The sequence below is a fragment of the Budorcas taxicolor genome, chromosome 2, assembly GCF_023091745.1.
Source record: "Budorcas taxicolor isolate Tak-1 chromosome 2, Takin1.1, whole genome shotgun sequence".
NCBI lineage: Eukaryota > Metazoa > Chordata > Mammalia > Artiodactyla > Bovidae > Budorcas > Budorcas taxicolor.
In genome coordinates, this window is record NC_068911.1 from 169,264,711 (window position 1) to 169,287,513 (window position 22,803).

The 22,803-nt window shown below is 49.1% G+C and overlaps 1 protein-coding gene and 1 non-coding gene across 12 annotated transcripts in view; both read right to left on the minus strand.

Moving 5' to 3' along the window:
• Positions 1–2,939: 2,939 nt before the first annotated feature.
• Positions 2,940–22,803, minus strand: part of RCC1 (regulator of chromosome condensation 1) — a 31,113-nt gene continuing 11,249 nt past the window's right edge. For 2 of the 11 annotated variants that reach the window (XM_052658143.1, XM_052658133.1), the window contains exons 4-13: positions 11,211–11,292; positions 10,563–10,670; positions 9,137–9,324; positions 8,779–8,958; positions 7,867–7,963; positions 7,632–7,754; positions 6,328–6,483; positions 5,911–6,030; positions 5,553–5,705; positions 2,940–4,400 (exon numbers count right to left, since the gene is read on the minus strand). In XM_052658143.1, the coding sequence (XP_052514103.1) occupies positions 4,222–4,400; positions 5,553–5,705; positions 5,911–6,030; positions 6,328–6,483; positions 7,632–7,754; positions 7,867–7,963; positions 8,779–8,958; positions 9,137–9,324; positions 10,563–10,670; positions 11,211–11,292 (1,386 nt within the window). In that variant the 3' untranslated portion in view covers positions 2,940–4,221. Of the gene's footprint in view, positions 4,401–5,552; positions 5,706–5,910; positions 6,031–6,327; positions 6,484–7,631; positions 7,755–7,866; positions 7,964–8,778; positions 8,959–9,136; positions 9,325–10,562; positions 10,671–11,210; positions 11,293–15,527; positions 15,607–16,746; positions 16,898–20,323; positions 20,381–21,677; positions 21,808–22,803 lie in introns of those variants that run through there. The other 9 variants (XM_052658186.1, XM_052658168.1, XM_052658159.1 and 6 more) reach the window with 9 other exon arrangements.
• TRNAG-UCC (transfer RNA glycine (anticodon UCC)) lies at positions 17,433–17,505 on the minus strand. Its single transcript has one exon. It is a non-coding gene; the product is annotated as a tRNA-Gly (tRNA).

Consider the following 22,803-nt stretch of genomic DNA (forward strand, 5'->3'; position numbering starts at 1 on the left):
GAGAAAATGACAAGTTGGAAAAACATTTGGCCTAATGCCTGGCTTCTAATAAGTCCTCCAACACGGCAGTTGGAGGCCTTTGAATTATAACTGATAAATAGTACTATCTGCCAAACCCTGTGCTTTTTGCTTACTATTTTTAAATTTCATTTTACATGTGGAAAATTTTTACATATTTAATTTAGAATGTAAGTTTTATCAGACAGGATTCCTTCTTTGCTGTTTCTAATCAAATTTCCACAAGAATGTTGGGGATATGTTAGACATCTTTGTTGGCAAAGTAATGTCTCTGCTTTTTAATATGCTGTCTAGGTTGGTCATAGCTTTTCTTCCAAGGAGCAAGTGTCTTTTAATTTCACCAACAAAGGTCCATATAGTTAAAACTCTGGTTTTTCCAGTAGTCATGTATGGATGAGTTGGACCATAAGGCTAAGTGCCGAAGAATCAATGCTTTTGAACTGTGGTGCTGGAGAAGACTCTGGAGAGTCCCTTGGACGGCAAGATCAAACCAGTCAGTCCTAAAGGAAATCAGTCCTGAATATTCATTGCAAGGACTGATGCACCTGATGCAAAGAACTGACTCACTGGAAAAGACCGTGATGCTAGGAGAGCTTGAAGGCAGAAGGGGACAGAGGATGAGATGGTTGGATGGCATCAAGGACTTGATGGACATGAATTTGAGCAAGCTCCAGGGGTTGGTAATAGACAGGGAAGCCTGGTGTGCTGCAGTCCATACGGTTGCAGTCAGACACAACTGAGCGACTGAACTGAGACAACGGAAAAAAAATTAATTTTATGTCAAACAATAGACAGCTGTCCCTTACCCTACCTATCCCTTATCCCAACCTTTTCCCTAAAATATGTGTATTTCTGAATAATGTACTTTTAAAGATGATTTGATTTTTGATTGTCCTGGGTCCTCAGTGCTGCGCCGGCTTTCCTCTAGTTGTGGAGTGGAGGCTACACTCTAATTGCAGCACACAGGCTTCTCCCTGTGGCAGCTTCTCTTGCTGTGGAGCACAGGCCCTACCTGGGGCACGAGGGCTTCAGTAGTTGGGGCCACTAGACTCTAGAGCACAGGCCTGATAGTTGTGGTGGGGGCTTAGTTGCTCTGCAATACGAGGGATCAAACCGGTGTCTCCTGCATTGGCAGGCAGGTTCTTTACCACTGAGCCACCAGGGAAGCCCTCAATAATATAATTTCTATTCATTTGTAGTTTCAGATATTTCAGGGACGTCCCCTCAGACATACACTTTTCCGTCTTCTGATTACAATTTGTTAAACCATTGAACAGCTACATTATTATGACTGTAAATAGTATTTACAGCTGAGCCATATGTGGTGATTATATTTGTTTTGGGGTAACCAATCCAGGTTGGAGGACGATAGGGGAAAGGTAAAACTTAAGAGTACTTGACATGTTTGAACGTAAAAAAGGAGATTCAAAAAAAAAAAAAAAAGGAGATTCACACTTCCGATAGACTATGACATTGAATTACTGAACAATATTTATACCAAAAAAGTGAGCATGTGAAAAACAAGGCAATTATGAACCACGAGGAATTTTGAAATGTGCAACAGTTGTAATAGCAAAGGCTTGTGGAGCCTTTACTTTGTGCCTGATACTTTTCTAATATACATAAAGCACCTACAGAGAGCTTTATAACTGTTACATACAATACATATCAGGGCTTCCCTAATAGCTCAGTTGATAAAGCATCCACCTGCAATGCAGGATACCCCAGCTCAATTCCTGGGTTGGGAAGATCTGATGCAGAAGGGATAGGCTACCCACTCCAGTATTCTTGGGCTTCCCTTGTGGCTCAGCTGATAAAGAATCCACCTGCAATGTGGGAAAACTGGGTTTGATCCCTGGGTTGGGAAGATCCCCTGGAGAAGGGAAAGGCTACCCACTCCAGTATTCTGGCCTGGAGAATCCCATAGACTGTATTGCCTGTGGGGTTGCAAAGAGTCGGAGACTGAGTGACTTCCACTACAATACAAGGAAAAGAAAGGCAGCTAGATCTCCAATTAGTCTCTTGAACTCCCAGGGACATTTTCCTGAGGGACAGCAATTCCAACTTCACAAGGCTGATGTGAGGATGAAATGAGCTCTTATTGTATGCAACGTGCTCAGTACAGTGCCTGGCCCATTTAAGTCTCAACCCACAAGAGTTGTTTCTAAGGAGAGAGTACTTTCAATCTGCTGTATGTCAAAAGGGAAAGCTTCAATAAATCTAATGGACTTTTCTGGGGGGCAGGGGAGGGAAGAGCAGACACACTCTGCCTCTTTACAATGAAAATATTAAAGTCGAAAGTTGTGATTTTTTCCCTTCTAAGAAGTCAATTTCTAATCAGGATAGGACCTGCATTGAAACTAAAAGTTTGAGGAAAAAACAATCACAGAAAACATTTTAAGTTATTTCACATCATATTCATTTTTCCAAGAATAGCTGACATCAAGAATCCTCCTGGTACTAATAAAACTTCCCTGCTGTACATATATAGATTTCCTATATTAGCATTGTCCACTGTGACTTTCTGCAATCATAGAAATGTTCTATAAATTTCGGTATTTGCATAGCCCCCAAACCATAGGCACTAGCTGCTTTTGACTACTGAGGACTTGCAATGTGGCTAATAAAATTGAGGAAGTTCATTTTACACTTTTACAAATTTAAAATTAAATCTAAATAGCCACAAGTAGCTACTGACCACCATACTGGACAGGTCAGCTCTATGTGATTTGGTTGCTCAAATGCCTGTGAAAATCTACATCATTATGCGTAAGTTGTTACTGTGCAATTAATCATGTTTAATCAGTTACACTAGCTTTTGAAATGATACATCATTAAACTTAGTATATTTCTAGAGATGTATTGTACTCAAAAATCTTGGTTTCAAATTAGGATATTAAAAAGATCCATTCCATGTCTCACATACTGTACAATATAATTTTGTAAAAATCCAGTGATTCTTGAAACATAAATACCTAACAAAAACCAATCGACTCATTTTGATTTGTCTAGAACAGACATTGTTCCATACAAAAAACAAAAACAAAACAACAAATAACAAAAAATGAACAGCTGGCACATACCAGGACTTCTTGACATCACTGAAGTCCTAGTCTTCCCCAGGTCTACAGGCATGGGGTCATTCTGCCCTTCCCAACACAGCAGGTGCTCCCTTAAAAAAGCAGGGAGTGTGTAGAAAATAAGTGGCCTGTTTTATAAAACTCTAAATTTATTCAAAGTATTAAAAGACTTCACTCTCCCCTCCAAAATACTTTACATTAAAAAAAAAGAAAATCAAAACCCTTTCCTGTTTTTTCAGCCACTGTACAAGCTGCTGTTTCCCTTTCTGGGGACCAGACTCTACCCCTCCAACCCTCTTCCCCTCCCTCCTTTCACTCTCAATATTGCTGTAAGTTTGTTTATAAAGCCCTCCTTTCCCTCTCCCCACAAGTCCTGCCCTGCAGGCACAGCTGCCTTTCCAGATTTCAGGCCCTTGGCTGCAGGTGAGGCAGGATGGATGGGGGAGACTGCAGACAAGGCCTGAAGGACAGAATGCTTTGTGCTTCTGGGAGAAAGGTGGATTAGCTTTTTTCTTGATCAAGCGGAGGAGCCCTGTTTTTCTTTTTGGCCCATGGGCACCTGTTCAGGGCCAAATATTTGGCCTGGGGTTGCCCACGGCTGGGTAGCCCTGCCCCTTCTCCAGTTTTCCCCAGGCATAAGTCCATGACAGCTGGGTCTGACGACTGTACCATGTGTCCGCCTGTGGGTTGTGAAGGACGGGAAGAGTGGCATAGGACTAGAGCGGGGCTTGATGGAGCCCGACTTCTCAGCGTATATGGGCACCAAACACGCAGGGGAGGAAGTTTTGGTTTTGGAGAGGCAAAACCAGGGTCAGCCAGTACCATGGGAAGTAGGGATGAGGGGGAAGGTCTGACCATATGGCTGTGGGGTGAGCAATGTTCCTTCTGATAAAAACCCCTCCCCTCTCTTCCATCTATCCCACCCTCATCCTGTAAGTCCCAGGATGATTCCAGAAAAGAAGGGGACACAAAAGGGAGAAGGGTTCTGTTCTGCTGATGAGGAAAAGGCAGGAGGTGACAGAGTACTCGGGGCTGGGAGAGGGCTGCTGGAACACGTAGTCGTCACGGCTTCCCTGTTCCAAGAGGGAGGTTGTGGGGGCCAGGAACCAGGCCCTCAGAGGCTTCACCAGCTCTGTTCCTTGTCCTTGACTAGTAAGACTGTGTGCTGGCCCCCGCTGGACACAGTTAAGACCACACGGTTCTCCAGCTGTTTGCCTGTCATCTCCACGGGGCTCCAGGCATCTTCGTCCTGTCCCGTGCCCAGTTGGTAGTTGGTGCCCATGCCCCAGGCAAAAACACGACCTACAGGGGAGAGAAACAAGGGAGATCCTGTCTCTAGGATCCCCAGCCCCAGCTTTCTGCAGGGTGAGAAGCCTGGTGCATGGGGGTACCTTCTGGGGTTGGCCTGAGGCAGCCTGGCAATGTCCCAGCCTCCGGGGAGTTCAGAGAAGCTGGGAGGAGGCAAGGAGATGATGGACAAAAAAGAGCTTTGTCAACCAGAGACCACAGCCCTTATGCATTGACAAAGACTTCTCCCTGTTCCCAGGCAGAGCTTTCAAGGCCTGACAATGACTGGTCGGTCATTCCCCAAACCCCTACATCACCTCCATTCCCTGAACCACCTGCCTTTGAGACTATTCTGGATGTTCTCCTTTTCTTACCATCAAGGACTAAACCTTCAAGGTACAGTACACCCCACTTCCTCTTTCCAGACAGTCCGGATCAAGCGCCTCTGCCAGCCTGCTTTCTCAAGGCCTCCAAGTCTGCTCCCTCAGGCTTTGGCGACCACTTGTCCACACCCTCCTCTGCTGTGCCTGCCAGGACCCCAACTACTGAGCTTTCTTTCTCCTGATGATATTTTAAGTACAACTCCCTGGGAAGCCGGCAGTTACTAGTTTGTATAAAAAAGGGTCACCGAGGTATAAATGTAAAGGCATGCCTGTGTTAGGAGTCTGGAGACCAGGGTTTCAGTCCTTCTCCCTGTCCTTGCCTGTGTGTTCAGCTGCATCTGACTCTTCATGACTCCATGGACTGTGACCGCCAGGCTCCTCTGTCCATGGGATTTTCCAGGCAAGAATACTGGAGTACATTGCCATTTCCTCCTCCAGGGGATCTTCCCAACCCAGGGATCAAACCCACAATTCCTGTATCTCCTGCACTGGCAGGTAGATTCTTTATCACTGGGCCACCCGGGAAGCCTTGCCTATCTGGGCCTCAGTAATTGATATATCCCCTTGGCTCAAACACATTAAAATAATTTTAATAATGTGTTTACCCACTTTATGTCATCGAAGCCAGAACTTCTAACAATCAGGACAAAAATAACGTCATCACAAATACTGCTCTCCACATCTCAGTTCCACAGAATGGTGGGCAACAGAACCTGCTAGGCACTCTGGTAAGAATCATGAACCCCAGACCCCAACCGGACCGACTGTGGGCAGTCCCACTCACCATCCTTGGTCACAGCATACCCTACAGAGGCTCCACAAGCCACTGAGGAGACCGTGGGCAGCCTGGAAATCAGGGTGGGTACGCTCTTCTCCTCAGCACCTTCCCCAAGGCCCAGCCGCCCATACTCAGCCCGGCCCAGGCTGTATGCTTTTCCTGTGGGAGGAAGGAGAAAGATGAAGAATAGCAGGCCCCCACTGAACCCCCAGGTGCTGGCAGGTGGGGTGACCCTCATGGACCCACAGTTAGCCCAATCCATGGAGCAGGCCCAGGTTTCAAGCACTGTTGTTTACGGAGTAGGGCCAGGCCTGTGCCCAGGGAACACTCCACCCCCACCCCAGAGACAGGTCTAGACCCCTACCTTCTGAATCCATGCAGACTGTGTGGTGCTGGCCCCCAGAGAAGCCCACCCAGGACTTGGTGGAGTTCTTGAAGGATGTTAGGTTCTGAGGTATAAAACAGGATTCTGTGCCTTGGGTTCCTGGGAGGGGCGGGGGGAAGGTCAGGATGGGGCTGTCGGGGTGACACCGTCCAAGGAATTGCCTTCTTCATCCCTTCCCTCATCATATCCACTCATCACAACTACAGAAAGCCGCAGTGCAGCAACGAAGACTCAGCACAACCAAAAATAAATAAATAAATATTCAAAACAACAACAACTGAGGCTCTGAGAGGTTAGGTGAGCCCCATACGGAGGGGGCACAATGAATGAGTGGTGGAGGCAGGACTGCAACCCAAGTCACTCTGGGCTACGCTGGATGATGGGCTTGGGGCTCACCAAGTTGATGGTAGTTGGAGAGGCCGAAGCCATATACATGGCCCTCAGAGGAGATGGCGAAGGTGAAGTAGGCACCGCAGAAGGCATCCTGGAATCTGACATGGCCCCGGCTTCCCCTGGATTTCAGCATCACACACTTGGGGACCAGGAGTCGTTCTGCAGGCAGAGAGAAGGTCAGGGCCAGCGGCACACACACGGCCTCTCCTCTCTGCCCCACTGTGTCTCCTTTACTGCTGAAGCCCTCACAGGGAGCCTATGCAGGGACTCTTCTCCGTAGAATACAGAAGAGGCGACTGAGGCGAACAGAGGCCAGGTGCCTCACTCAGACCCCCAAGCCACAGAGGTAACATTTATATGGAACTTGCTGTGTGTCAGACAGCCTTCTATATGAACTCTGTTCACTTCACAACAACCCAGTGAGGCAGGTAGTTTAGAGATGAGGAAACTGTCTGGGGGCCCATGGCCAGGAAGGGGTAGAGCCAAGATTCAACTCTGTGGTAGTCTGGGGATTCCTTAACTATCACTGCAGGTCCACCCGATGCAAGCCTGAACACAAGAGAATCCCTTCTGCCTTTGACCTTCAGCAGGGGGTGGCTTGCCAACTTGTCCCACCACAGGAACCTAAGCTACCTACTGTCAGGGAAATTAAAATGGAGGTAGTCTTGTTCAGGCTTCAGAAGCAGGAGAACAGGCCTCTGACTGACATCTGACCTTGCCTGGACCCTGCTTGGACTACATGCCTACTTGTGAACACACCAACTGTTACCAGTAAGTCAAGTGGCACTTAAGAAAGGGAGTGGGTCTTGGAATTTCTTAAACCCCTGGAAGTCTGGCCAACGCCCTGAGGTCAGACGAAATCTTATGACACACAGGTGAAACCAACAGCATTTTGCTTGTGTGTGATGAGTGGTTTCTTTTGTTAACAAATCCTTTGAACCTAAACTGAAACTAAATCATCAAAACACCTACCAAGGGGCTTCCCTGGTGGCTCAGTGGTAAAGAATCTGCCTGCCAGTACAGGAAGCTTGGATTCAAAAGATCCCACAGGCCGTAAGCTCATGAGCCACAACTATTGAGCCTGTGGTCTAGAGCCTGGGAGCCACAACTACTGAGCCCATGAGCTATGACTACTGAAGCCTGTGTGCCCTAGACCCTGTGCTCTGCAACGAGAGAAGCCACTGTAATGAGAAGCTGGGTACCACGACTAGAGAGTAGCCCCCGCTTGCCACAACTAGAGAAAAAGCCCATGTGGCAATCAAGACCTAGCACAGACAAAAATAAATAAAAAACAAACAAACACCTACCAAGGCCCTGACGGCCACCACGATTGGCAAATAATTCAGGTACGCGGCCCAGTTGGCCCTGCTCCCCGGAGCCCAAAGTATAGAGGTCGCCATCAACTGTCAGCATCACCAAGTGGTCGTTTCCTGAGGGTGAGAGGAAAGCAGGGGATGCAGGGCTTGTCTGTAAGGCCCAAGGCTGGGCCAGACCCAGAAAAAGGTCCTCCAACTCCTGCCCAGAGTGAGAACCCAGACTCACCTGAGGCCACCTTCACGACGGGCATACTCAGCTGCACCTGCACGGGCACCATGCTCTTTTTCATGGGTTCCAAGAGCCCGATCACACCATTATTGTCCTGGAAGGGAGGGGCGGGTCAGTTTTCAGCCAGCTCTGCCTGTCTCATACCAGCCAGATCCAGCCTTGTAGGCACCCCCAGAGCTGCGTGGTGAAGGGCACTGGTGCCAGGTGAGGATGGAGAGGTGGACAGGAGCCAGGCCACACAGTGAGATACTCATGAGTGAAATCATATGTGCTCTGTGATTTGCATTAAAATATAACAAAGGAGTTGGGGAACAGAAGGGAGTAAAAATCGAACAAGTTTGGTCATAAGCTGATAATTGTTCAGGCAAGTAAATAAAAGTTCAAAATAGCATTCTGATTACTTTTACATGTTTGAAATTCTCCCATCAAAAAGTGTTAAAAGAGCTCCAATGAGGAAATATCAGATTCCTTTATTTCTGACATTTTCAAAATAAACTGAATAACAAAGTGCCAAAACAATTTTAATGCTGAATCTGCTGTTTAAACCACACTCTCCAGTCTTGAAAATTCTGAGATATGCCTCTGAGAAGTGTGGAAGGAGACTGGGATGGGGAGGGGGGAGGTTAAAAGGGAGGAGATGGGTCAGCAGGCTTCTTGGCTCAGCCGAAGACCAAAGGTATCCCTGAGCCACTCCTTTTCCACGACACACAAAATCATAACATCAGATTCACAGGAGCAGTCAGTAGCGTGCACAGGCCTGATGAAGAACCAGAAATCTGGGTCTGGGTCCAAGCTCTTCCCAGGGTCTCAATCTCTCCACAAGTACAACATGGGCATGGAGCTGGGGTCCCACCAGCTGTACTTAATTCTGCTCACAGCTCCACAGCCATCCTCCAGACCCAGTCTTACCCGGAAGGAGCCCCAGAGGAAGACACGGCCATCCTCGGTGAGGGCTGCTGTGTGACTGTCTCCTGCTGACACCTGTACCACCTTCTCTTGCAGGTCCACTTTCCCAGGGACCATCTCTGAGCCCTCCACTGACGTATCCCTTCCCAGAGCACCCTCGTCATTGCAGCCGAAGGAGTAGACCTGTGCAGAGGATGCCCCCCGTTAGTGCGAGGTCTGGCCTCTCAGTATGTTCTAGTCTAGGCCACTCCCTGCTTATCTAGCCAGCTTCATCTCTACAGGGTAATGCATATGGTTCAGAGCTCCTTCCCCAAGGACCCCAGTCCCAGGTCCTGTCCCATCTGGTGCCACCCTGACCTACCTGGCCACTTTTGCTTAGGCACACAGTGTGCATGCCCCCAGCCTCAGCCTGCACGATGTCTTCTGGAATGGACACTAGGGCCGGCTTCTTCCTCTCCATCACATTCTCGCCCAGCCCTAGCTGGCCCACGTCGCCCTGGCCCAGTGTCAGCACCATACCTGGTTCTGTGCCGTGGGACCTATGGGAGACTGAGGGGTAAAGAAGATAGCCCCTGAGCGTGCAGGATGACAAGAGAGAGGAGAGGTCGCTGCACAGGCTGTGGGATAACACAGACCTGGGTTCAAATCCGTGCCCAGCCACAAAACATTAGTCAGACCGCTCCAAGCCTAAACATCATCATCTGTGAAACGAGGGTAAGAGAAGTACCTATCTCATAGAATGTTCGTGAAGATTAAAAACTGAGCACATTAGGGACTTCCCTGGTGGTCCAGTGGTTAAGACTTTGCCTTCCAATAGAGGGGTGTGTAGGTTCAATCCCTGGAGGGGGAACTAAGATCCAACATGCCTCATGCCCAAAAAACCAAAACACAAAACAAGCAATACTGAAACAAATTCAATGAAGACTTTAAAATATGACTCACATAAAAAGAATTTTAATTTTAAATTAAAAACCAAAAAACTCCAGCACATTTTTTTTTTTATCTGTATTTATTTATTTGGCTATGCTCAGTCCTAGTGCAACATGCAGGCTCCTTAGTTGTGGCCTGTGGGATCTAGTTCCCTGATCAGGAATGGAGCACGGAGTCTTAGCCACTGGACTACCAGGAAAGCGCCCACTTAAGCACATTATTAATATGAGTGGAAGGAAATGGCAATAATACACTTGATACAGAGAAGAAAATTCAGGTGGGGAGGAGAAGTGGGGCACAAGATAGCTTTTCTGATTAGCTGTTCTTGGTCAGGAACCAACTAACAGAGAGGGCATAATAACATCCAACACTGCTTATTCTACGAATGTTAAATTGACTTGCAGCCCCCCACATTATGCTACAGGTCTTCCATTTCAGGCTCCCATTTTATAGAAAAGGAGAACAGAGCCTCAGAGAGTGTCATAAGAGCTAATAACGAGTAAAGTTTGCAGCGAAACCAAACCGAGGAGGCCTACACGGTCAGAGCATAGTCCCTAGTCTCCATCCTCAGGCTGTGACTTAACCACTGGACATGGGCACACTGACCCCCCTCTCCACTTCTTTTGGGGAGCAGACACGCAGCAAAAGAGGAAAGGGAGGAGTAAGAGACCGCACAGGCATTTGCAAAGAGGTACGCGCCAATCAGAGTGCGGCGCTGGGCCATCTGCTGGCCAACAGGGGGCGGGGCCGCCAAGGCCCCGGAGAGCCAATGGCGTCCAGCCCCTCCCCCCGGGGGTGTGGCCACGGCTGCCAGGACTGCTGCGGCTGCGCAGAGGGCACTCTGGGCAGGCAGCCACCTGGTTGGGCCTTCTGGTCAGGAGGGCACAGCCCGCAGGCACCTTGGCAGGAGCGGGCGCCTGGAACACGGCGGGAGGCAACGGCCCTCACTGCCTGGTTACGAGGGTCTGCAAAAGACAGACACTGTCTGAGTGTGGGTCCACACTCCCCCCACCCTCCCAGACTAGAGGGGGGGCTCTCCTCCCTGACTCCCTCTAGGGTCCCCGCAGGGAGGAGACCAAACGCACTTGTCTCAAGTGCTAACCAGGAAACAAGCTCATTTTCCCCATGGCAGCCCGGTGAGGTTGCCCGTTTTATGAACGGGGTAGTCTAAGTTCAGTGAGGTTAGCGATCTGCCACAGCTATACAGCTAGAGAGTGGCAGAGCGAGGATGTGAACCAGTCCGGAGGTCAATGGTCTTAACTAGGCATTACTGCCTAGGGCAAAGCCGTAGGGCCTAGTTTTTCACCTGTATCTGAGGGCTTTTAAGCAAGTCTCTGCCCCTTTATCATTCCCAGAGGGTGGGAATCAGTGAGCTACAGGAGACCCTCCAGCTGGGTGGAGTTCCTGGACTTCCTGGCCCCTTGGCTTCAAATCTCAGGGAGGAAGGAGCCTGGTACCAGATTCTGGGGATGACAAGAGGCCATCCATACTGAGGGCCAACTTACCTTTCACCTTCTTGCTTTTGGGGAGGGCATCTTCTGGGGGAGACCTTCTCTTAGCTACACGCTTGGGTGGCATCTTCTTGTCCTGAAAAACCCAGGCAAAGACTCCATGTCAGAAATGGCTCTATTCAGGCAATATTTATCAAAAACCCTAAAAAAGTGAAAAGAAATGCCTAGAAATTCCACTTCTCGGAATTTACCTGAGAAGAACCAAATAATAAATAAACCCAAAGATTAAGTTCCACTAATATTCTCTACTGTATTCTTCGTAACATTAAAAAAACAAAAACAACAAAAAATGGAGCAACCCATGTACTTAGGAGTAGGGGATTGGCTAAATAATACGTGGCATACTGATAATAAAACAGTACGAAGCCATTAAAAGTGATGTTTTCAGAGATTTATTTACTGAATCATTGCCAAGTAACATAAGCAGATTGAAAAACAGGCCATCATCCTACTTGTGGAAAAGAAAAATCATACATATATAAAAATATGTGGAAGGAAATACATTCAATATTAATAATGGTAACCTCTGGAAAATGTGATTATGGACAAATTTTACTTCTTTCTTTATATCTTAATCTAAGATACAAACAGCATGACATGTATTTTTAAATTTTATTATTAAAAAATTAATGTAAAATAATTAACCTCCAATTAAAATAAATAAATTTATATTAAAAAATTAAAAATAAACAAATAATTAAAACACTGAAGAACATTCAATGAACATCACAACTACTCCCAACCCCAACATAACCATAGTAACTCTGGTAATACATTACTGTTATAATCACACCACACAAACACACATTCACAGCTATTTTCATTAAATAAAACCAAACCACACCATTTTCTCAGTCCAGTCGTTAGGAATCTACCTACCAATGCAGGGGACACAGGTTCGATCCCTGGTCTGGGAAGACTCCACATGCTGTGAGGCAACTAAGCCATGCGCCACAACTACCCTGCCTGCATGCCCTAGAGCCCACATTCACAACGAGAAGCCACTGCAATAAGCCCATGCAGCGCAACAGTGTAGCCCAGACTCACTGCAACTAGAGAAAGCCTGTAAGCAGTAATGCCAAAATTTAAATAAATTAAAAAAACAAAACCATTTGTGCCCTGTGATCCAAAATGCCACCACTCCTAGGAGGAACCTGGCTTTCCTTTAAACCCATCCAACAAGAGATAAACACTGTATATACACTCATACTAACATAGAAACACCCGGTATTACAAAGGGGGAAAGGAAATCACCTCTGGGTGACACGAAGGGTTGTGGCAGCTCACACGATCCAGGGCAGCTGAGCCGTCAGTGCTGACTGCCTCCTTACTTCAACTAACTGCTGTTGCCTTCTCAAGGCCACTGAGAACAGACACTCTGCCCTAGTGTCTCAATTTCAACCCAGCCCAAATTGGGTCAAAAGCCCTTTTTCCTCCACATAAGCAGTTTCTGAAATAAATCTTTATTGAGCCCTGGTTTTTAAGGTTATGAAAGACAGCTGTCTAAGCCTTAAGGCTCCCAAACTCTGTGATCCCTCTGGAATAGAGAGCAGGGCCCAGGCAATTTGCAGCTATCCAGATGCAAAAGCGGTAGAGCAAGTAGTGGTTAAGAGGAGCCAGGCTATGTACTCAGCTACTTTCTGGCTGTTTGACCTTGGACAAAGTTACTTAGTCTCTTCACCATTCAGTTTCCTCCTCAGTAAAATGGGGATAGTAATTACTCAAAATCGCTATGGATGGTGAGTGCTGCCATGAAATAAAAGACCCTGATGCTGAGAAAGATTGAAAGTAAAAGGAGAAGGGGGTGGCAGAGGATGAGATGGTTAGATAGCATCACTGACTCAGTTCAATTCAGTCGCTCAGTTGTGTCCAACTCTTTACAACCCCATGGACTGCAGCACACCAGGCTTCCCTGTCTATCACCAACTCCTGGAGCTTACTCAAACTCATGTCCATCAAGTCAGTGATGCCATCCAACCAACCATCTCACCCTCCGTCATCCCCTTCTCCTCCCGCATACAATCTTTCCCAGCGTACAATCTTTCCCAGCACCAGGGTCTTTTCAAATGAGTCAGCTCTTCACATCAGGTGGCCAAAGTATTAAGAGTTTCAGCTTTAACATCAGTCCTCCCAATGAATATTCAGGACTGATTTCCTTTAGGATGGACTGGCTGGATCTCCTTGCAGTCTAAGGGACTCTCAAGAGTCATCTCCAACACCACAGTTCAAAAGTATCAACTCTTCGGCGATCAGCTTTCTTTACAGTCCAACTCTCAATCCATATGTGACTACTGGAAAAACCATAGCCTTGACTAGATGGACCTTTGTTGGCAAAGTAATGTCTCTGCTTTTTAATATGCTGTCTAGGTTGGTCATAACTTTTCTTCCAAGGAGTGTCTTTTAATTTCATGGCTGCAGTCACCATCTGCAATGATTTTGGAGCCCCCAAAAATAAAGTCTGCCACTGTTTCCACATCTATTTGCCATGAAGTGATGGGACCAGATGCCATGATCTTAGTTTTTCTGAATGTTGAGCTTTAAGCCAACTTGTTCACTCTCCTCTTTCACTTTCATCAAGAGGCTCTTTAGTTCTTCTTCGCTTTCTGCCGTAAGGGTGGTGTCACTGACTCAAAGGACATGAATTTCAGCAAAGTCCGAGAGATAGTGGAGGACAGAGGAGCCTGGCGTGCTGCAGTCCATGGGGCTGCAAAGAGACATGACTGAGCAACTGAACAACAATAGTATCTACACATTGTTATGACTGTGACTAAATGAGCTAATACTGTAAAAGTAATTACAGGGTGGTTTGATCTCTAGGTCGGGAAGATCACCTGGAGGACAGCGTGGCAACCCACTCCAGTATTCTGGCCTGGAGAATCCCATGGACAGAGGAGCCCAGCGGGCTACAGTCCATAGGGTCGCAAAGAGTCAGACATGACTGAAGCGACTTAGCATGCACACATACAATTACAGGGTAGGGTAGGGGCTCAATAAATCAATGCTGGTGTTTAAACATCTAGGGTCTGTTCCAGGTAATGCTTAGGCACAGCTGATCTAATCTAACCACCTTTCCTCCATTTTATAGAAAAGGGATAGAGACTTTAACCAAGGCTATAAATGGCAAGAGAATTCTAAGAACCCTTCTCTGGAGCCTCTCTAGCTCCCTGTTCCGAGGTATATGTACACGAGGTCAATGGCCTGGAACCTCCAGGCACATTTCTGCTGGCTGACCTGGGGGAGGAGAACAAAGTGCCGAAGACAAGGAAGCAGCCAAAGGCCTAGAATGCCCCACGGCTGTGTGGGCTGAGCCTCTGCAGGCTGAGCTTCTACAGGCTGAGACTGGCCCAGTTTTGACTTTGTTGAGGTGGCAGTTCTGTGTTTTACCCAACTTTTATTCTCCCAGGGTGGCACTCCTCCCCTCCAACCAGCCTCTGAGACCCCTCTTCCCTCACTAGAAATGCGCCTTCACTGGGATCAGTTCAGTTGCGCAGTCGTGTCCAACTCTTTGTGACCCCATGGACTGCAGCATGCCAGGCTTCCCTGTCCATCACCAACTCCCAGAGCTTACTCAAACTCATGTCCATCGAGTCAGTGATGCCATCCAACCATCTCATCCTTTGTCATCCCCTTCTCCTGCCCTCAATCTTTGCTAGCATGAGGGTCTTTTCCAACGAGTCAGTTCTTTGCATCAGGGATAGAGCTGTGGTTTGCTCAACCCTGCTTGTGCGACCATGTTTGGCCTCTCTGGCTGTTCTAGCCTCTCTGAATTGTGTGTATCCTCATGTAAAGGGATGTAATGACCACTTCGAGGGCTGCTGTCCAGACGGAATGAAATGTCTGTGAAGGGTTTTGCAGTGCCAAGCACATGGTACGTAGCAGCATGGACTCAATCCTTCCATGAATGCTTATTACCACTGCTTGGCTCTGGACCAGGGGTAGCAAGGAAAAAGGCAACTAACCGTCTCCCTGCTCTCACGGAGCTTACAGACAGAAATACATACACACACAGAGAGAGTATTATTACAGACAGTGTGGTGTGATGAATAGGCAAGGTGATATAGTAGGAATATTCTAGGGACACAACAATGTAAATGTATTTAATGCCACTGAACCATGTACAGTTAAAAAAGGCTACAATGGTAAATTTTATGTTATGTATAGTTTATCACACACACAAAAAAAGAGAGAGTAACTGGGATAGGGGAGGAGATATAGGTCAGATAGGTGACATCTGGGCTAAGACTTGAAATACTACGCAGAGAAAGCCAGCAGGGGAAGGCCTGGACAAAAGCATGTGACGTGCTCAGGAACCTGGGGAGGCCAGCAGGGCTGCAGCTGGACAGTGATGGATCAGAGGCACAAGGGGAGCAGGGGCCGGGTCGTACAAGGCCTAGTAGGGAAAACAGACAAGCCTTAAGAAGACTATCTCATTAACGATTGTTCTGGAAGGGAATGGAAGAGGAGGCGATTGCAAGCATCCAAATGAGAGAAGTTGGTGACATGATTTGGTCTGAGGCAACAAAGAAAAATACACAATTTAGGAGACAGGCTTGCTTTGCCAGTGGATTAGATGTAGGGAATGAGGGTGGGGGAGGAACCCAGATTGACTATTTCATCCTAAAAAATCCAGGGGATCCTGGGCAGGGCCCCTTTAATCCCCCTATGAACTTGGTCCAACACAAGGACTCCTAGCCTTTGGCTTAAGTAACTAGGTAGATGGTAGACTTCCACTTACCAAGAAGACTGGGGGACAAACAGGGAGGAGAGACTGAGAGGTTTTTGTCAAGTGTGAAGTGTGCAGGAACCGATCAAGAAGGGGTATTAAGGTGGCAGAGCTGGATGGGTTAAGGAGTGTGGGATACACCAGGGACCCACTCGTTCCAGTAAACAGCTCATAACCCTTGGCCAGGTTGGCACTGGTTCACTGGGTCTGGGGCCCTGTCCGGCCAAAGGCATATTTCCCCTTCAGCTCATCAGAATGACCTGCAGCTGTCAGCTCTGCTGGGGAGGGGGACTGAGAAGGAGCTCGGAAAAGTACTCACAACAAGAAGCGGAAAAAACAAACAAACAGGAAACAGAATGGTATCAGCACATCGGTGCTGCTGTTGGGTTGATCTATGGGAAAGGCCTGGAGTGGAGATCAGAAAAACAAAGGCTATAGGAGGTATTCAGTGTCATGGATCATTAACTAAAAAAAAATGATTCGACCACTCATGATCTTTTCAAAAAGACCTCCAGGGTCTGGTACTGACACAACTTCTGGGGTCATCTTATCTGTCACACCCTCCCTTCTCACAATCTTAGACTGCTCCCTCTTCTCTCCATACCAGTGCATCTCCATCCCACACCAGCCCTATCCTACTGCAAGAACTTCTATCCAAAGTTGCCTCCATTGGTACACTACCTCGGATCCCTCTCTCAATCCTAAAGGAATCACCCTCTCCAAGAAATGAGGACAGAGTTTGGATCATAATTATTTAACCAATCTGCTCCTTCAGATGAGTCTCTTTGGGGCACTGGCCACACCTACCTTCTAACAACCTTTAACTTCTCACAACAAGCTGAAGAGGGCTCTGTCACTCTTATTTAACAGCTGAGGGAACTGGGGCGCAGACAAGTAGATTTACTTGCTTAAGTTGGCACAGCCGGAAAGGAGAGCCAGGAATGGAATCCAGGTATATCTGAAAATTAAAAGCAAAAGAACGGTTGGCTAAAGGCAGGTCATGATCCAGGCAGCGATCACGGCAGTCTGGACAGGGCTCCCCAGGATCCCCTATGAACCTGGCCAAAGGCAAGGAGCAGAGGGTGGGAGCCTGCTGAAAGGGACAAGACGGTGGGTGAGCGCCAAGGGGAGACACGGAAGCAGTGAGGGCCTGGGAGAGTGGGCCGGAAGCGCAACAGATCTGCTGAAGCACGCGTGGAAGGACCACAAGCACAGCTCCACGCCAAGGTGCAGAGCGCACTGGCTTTTAAGTCCAGCCCACCTGAGTCCCCTTTGAACTTGAGAGTCTTCGTCTCTCAAAGGGAGGACTCCAGGCACTGCAGTGTCTATGAACCATCCCGGAGGCAATGCGGGGGATGAGAGGGCACCTTCTAAAAGGTGGAGCCCTGCACCCATGACCCACATGCATGTTTTCTACCGCACAAATCAGCCCTTTGGACAGACTTCCTCTCTAACCACTCTGGGTTTTATTTATTTATTTTAATTTCTCTTAGTTCCTTGACCAGGGATTGAACCTGTGTCCTCTACAGTGGAAATGTGGTGTCTTAACCACTGGACCACCAGGGAAGTCCCTGGGTGTGTTTTCTTAAGTAGACATCGAGAGTCTGGGCTGGGTATAGGTCCTAGTCTTTTGTCACCACCCCTCACTCCCCAACAGACAAACCCAGCTCCCATCTTCAAGGAGTTCAGTCTGGAAGAAAACAGATACAATCTCAATAAGTCAGATACAGAGTCAACTTCCACTAACAGGCTCCTAAGGTGAAGAACTGATGCTTTCCAATTATGGTGCTGAAGAAGACCCTCGAGAGTCCTGTGGACTGCAAGGAAATCAAACCAGTCAATCCTAAAGGAGATCAACCCTGAATATTCATTGGAAGGACTGATGCTGAAGCTGAAGCTCCAATACTTTGGGCACCGATGCAAAGAGCCAGCTCACTGGAAAAGACTCTTGGGAGAGACTGGGAAAGATTGAAGGCAAAAGGAGAAGGGGGCAGCAGAGGATGAGATGGTTAGAGAGCAACACCAACACAATGGAAATTAATGTGAGCAACCTCTGGGAGATGGCGAGGACAGAGAAGCTTGGCATGCTGCAATCCATGGAGTTACAGAGTCAGACATGACTTAGAGACTGAACAACAACATGTGCCAGTCAATCCTGGAATACTCGCATCCTGCCCTCAGAGGTGTGATCATCCTGGTATTCTCAGGGGAAGGGGGCCCAGGCCACACAGAAGTGGGGTGACAGCCCAGGTCTGCTGACCACGCCCCACCAGGACCAGAGCATCCCCCATCCCCACTTCTCCCTGGGCCTGTTTTTCCATTTGGTAGACTAGACAGTTTACCAGGGCCCTCGTGTTCCTGCTATGACCCCCTGTGACCTCATCTCTGCAAAGGGAGACAGAGCCCTCTCCAACCACAGCAGCTGTCCCCACCCAGCCACCCCAGTGTCAGGAGGCAAACACTTGCCAGACAGATGCAAGGGCTGAAGAATCTCTTTGTGAGGGAAGGGAGGAGAGAGGCTCTGTTTGTCTGTCAACAAACACTGGGGGAGCAACTCCTTCCTGCCTGATGTCAGGCATTGAGCTGGTAGACCTCACACAAGAGCTCCTTACCAGGATCCCCCGTCAATACAGAGGGGGTGGTGGTGGTTTAAGTCGCTAAGTCGTGTCCGACTCTTGGTGACCCCATGGACTGTAGCCTGCCAGACTCCTCTGTCCATGGGATTTTCCAGGCAAGAATACTGGAGTGGGTTGCCCTTTCCTTCTCCAGGGGATCTTGCCCATCCAGGGATCAAACCTGGGTCTCCTCCATCACAGGCAGATTCTTAACCAACGGAGCTACCAGGGAAGCCCAAAAATACAGAGGGGAGCCTAGGCTTAAGTGCATTCATTCTCCCCAGCAGAATGAGGCTACACCTTACCCCAGGTGTTAGAACCACAGCTTTACAGGATATTAGTAACTCTCTTATCTTCATCTTACAGGTAAGGACAAGGCCCAGGGGGATTAGATGGATGGCCCAGGGGTAGCCAACTAGGCAGTTGCAAAGCTGAACAGGATTCCTGCTCTTGGGATGGCTTCCCAACAAGAGCATGGAGAAATCCTAGTTTACCTTTCCAGACTCCACTCTGATGCCCTTCTTGGGTAAAACCGTCGCTGCCTTCTGTGCCCCACCCAGCACTTGCTCTCCAGACCTTTGGAGACCCAGCCCCTGCTCGATCATCTTGCTCTTCCTCTCCTGGTACCCTGTGTGCCAATCAGACTTAAACACCGTGGTACCTCTGATGACAACACTCACCCACACCTTCCTGTATTTGCACGTGCTGTGTTCCCTGCCTGGATCGCCAGAAGCCCTCCACCCTCGGTCAGCCTGAATAACTCCTCTGTTCTTTCAAAACCCTGGCCAAGAGTCACCTCGGCTGGAAAGCCATCACTCATCCTCCTGCCCAGGCTTGGGTGAACATCCGAGATCCCCACCCACACTCCCTACACTCGACTTCTGCTATAGGCACTCAAGTCACACTTGGAGCACCTTGGTTAATATCCGCCAGGAGTAGCGAGCGTCCCGGCTCCATGGGCACACCTTGGGGATCACCCTGGACAGTAATTGTGGCCCCACATGGGCCTCCCCAGGGGAGGCAGGGAGCTCGATCAAGGCCTCCCGGGGCCCTTTCACCATTTTCCCCAGCCCTGCACGCGCGGCACGGAGGAGACTGCCAGCGATTAATCTGCTGACAGATGAGTTGATGTGGAGTTCCCGGCACACCTCTCCCACTGGTCAACAGTCGTGGCGGTGCCTGTTGACGCTGAGATTTCACTCCCTACGCAGACCCTCGGCAGCCTACCCTCGAGCTCCTCGAGCCGACCCTTGCCGGGCGGGATTCCCACCCCGCTCCGCAAACCACACTCTCCAAACCAGTGCTGGACGTTTAAAAATCACTTTCCCGCTCCGGAAATGCTGCACCGCCCGGGCGGCCGCCCCGGTCCGGGAGGCGCGCGGCTCTACGCATCGCGGGCGCCGAGGTCACCGCGGCCGCGCGCAAAACCCCAGCCGGCCGCGCTCGGGCCGTTTGAATCTCCCGCCCCCGCGGGCGGCGCGGGCCGGGCACGCGAGGCGCCGCGGCGGAGGGGCCGCGCGGTCCTCTCTCCGGCGAGGCGGGGCCCGGGCGGGCGGGCTGGCTCCCGGGCGCCCCGCGGGGCCGCAGACCCGCGCGCCCGCACCCGCGCCTCCCAGCCGCGCTGGCTTCACGTGGGGCCGGCGCCGCGCCACACGGACGCGCGCGGGCAGCCGCCCCGGCCCGTCGCCGCCCGCCGGCGCTCCCGGGCTGTGCCCGCCCCGCGCGCCGCCCTCCGCCCAGACCCTCCGTGCGTGACTGGCGCGACCTACCTCGCTGCAGGTCTGCCACAAGGAACTCCTCCGCTCGCCGGCCCGGCCCGAACTGCCCCAGAGCATGCGCTCTGCGGGCCTCCGGCCCCGACCCCGGGCCAGAAAAGAAAACAAAGAGCCCGGCGCCCCCTGGCGGCCGCCCCGGGAGGTGCCGGTGGCGCGACCCGGCTAAGGCGCTCGCCACCAGGCTCTTTCCGCACCGGCCCGGGGTTACAGAACGGGTGTGTGTCTTGAAGGCCCTAAATTGGAAGAGTGGACTGACAACCAGAAAGACTGCTTGAAATCAGGGTTTGCCTGGGGAAAAAATATGGTATGGAAGGGACTGTACGGATAAAAGAGACACTGATCGTCCCTGCTCTCAAGGGGCTTTCCGTCAGAGAAAGATGAGAAGTCAGACTGTCAGCAACTACTCAGGGCTGTGACAAGGGCTGTTGTGACAAGGGTGCGCATAGGGTTATGTAGCTCAGCCGGGACTTAAGGAAGGTTTTCCAGGTTAAGCCCAAGAGGGTAGGGCATCCTAGGAGAAGCATCCTTGCGAGGACAGGGAGCGATAAAAGCCTCTGGTGGGTTGGGGAAACTGCCCAAGTCTGACTGGGGGCACAGGGTGCCGTGGGAGGGACTTAGCGGTTTAGTGTAAGGAGACCGCCTCTATCCTGGGGAAATGGGGAACTCTGGAAGGGATCTGAGCACATGAGTGACAGATTTTTGTTTAGAGAATAGGCTTGGGTGGAGGGGAAACCAAGAGTGAGGCAGTGAGGCCAGATAAGAAAGAAGAGGGTGTGAACTGAGGTTGGGAGCTAGCTAGGTAAGCTAGCTGCTTACCCTTCCCTTGTTAACATGCTCCTTGTTCAGGATGGATTCAGGCAGTTCTTCAGTATTTCAAGTTTCCTGTGGTCACCTTTCAGGCCTTTTCATTGTGTCTGGGGGTCTCCCAGGTCAAAGGAGTGACCTCTGCAGCAGGGTGTTTTCTCCATTTCATGTACTCTTGACTCTGAAAGTCATGCTATCATTCCTGAACTCTAGATGGACTCTTTTGATGAGTGTTTGAAGTGAAAGTGCTAGTCGCTCAGTTGTGTCCAACTCTTGGTGACCCCATGAACTGTAGTCCACCAGGCTCCTCTGTCCCTGGGATTTCTCAGGCAAGAATACTGGAGTGGGTTGCCATTTCCTCCTCCAGGGTATCTTCCCAACCCAGGGATTGAACCCAGGTCTCCTACATTGCAGGCAGATGATTTTTTTTTTTTTTTTTTTTACCATCTGAACCACCAGGGAAGCTCCGGATGAGTCTTTACCAGCTGAATTTCTTCCATACAGAGTCCACCCCAAAGCACGCCCCATTTTCAAGGTTTCTTACCTCCTCAAGTTTACTTCTGCCTCCATCACGGACTCCCCTTTTGGATGATATGCTGTGAAATTCCTCCAAGTTTTAACCCTGGGATCTCTGTCTCTGCTGTCTTCCTCCAAGATCTTATTCATTCACATAGCTTGATGTAATTATGAAGATAAGTATTGTTACCTATTTTGTCAAACCTCTAACTTGAACTTCAGACACACATCCATCCATTTGTTCCTCACAAAACTCTTGACAGTTGGAAAATGAAAAAAAATGCGGTTCAAAGACGTTAAGCAAGTTGTCTGCGGTCTTGATACAAGTGGATGGACTTCAGAAATCTTGTTCGGGGCTGAGCCACCACCTTTTAACTGAGAGGACAGCCCATCTGGTCTGGTACTGACCTCTATGCTGGGTTTTAGTCTTATGGCTCTATGCAGAAGACTCAATACACCAAATAAGACTCATTTTCCATGGATCAAGATCCCCCACCCTCACCCTTCATCCTTCAAGCCAAGGTTAAAAGTTTCTCAAACTTCAATATCTTTTCTGGTTCTTCCCTCTCCTCTCCATGTTTTATTTTTGCCTCTCTGGTCTAAAGCAGCACCTCCTGGCCTTCATTTCATTCCATCAAGATCCCCAAGTTAGTCTCCCTAAATCATGACTATGAGACTTTGACTTGCTTAAAAATCTGTAGAGATTCACATATTTCTTTTTTTCTTAACTTTTTATTTTGTATTAGAATATAGCTGATTAGCAATGTTTGACAGTTTCAAGTGAACAGGGAGGGGACTCAGCCATATATATACATGTATCCATTCTCCCCCAAACTCCATAACACTCTCCCCATAACACTGAGTTATGTGGCAGAATTCCCTGTGCTACACAGGAGGACCTTGTTGGTTACCCATCTTAAATATAGCAGTGTGTACATGTTCATCCCAGACTCCCTAGCTATCCCTTCCCCCCATCCTTCTCCCCAGCATCCATAAGCTCATTTTCTAAGTGTGAAGACTGACACATCTCTTCAGTGCTGTGCTAGGAGCACCAAATGCCCCAAGCTGTTGTTTTCCCGTCTCCCCCTTGGCTTCTGCACTGTCCTCTCAACGTGCCCATGTTCACTCCTGCTTCCTCACCTTTCTCACCTTTT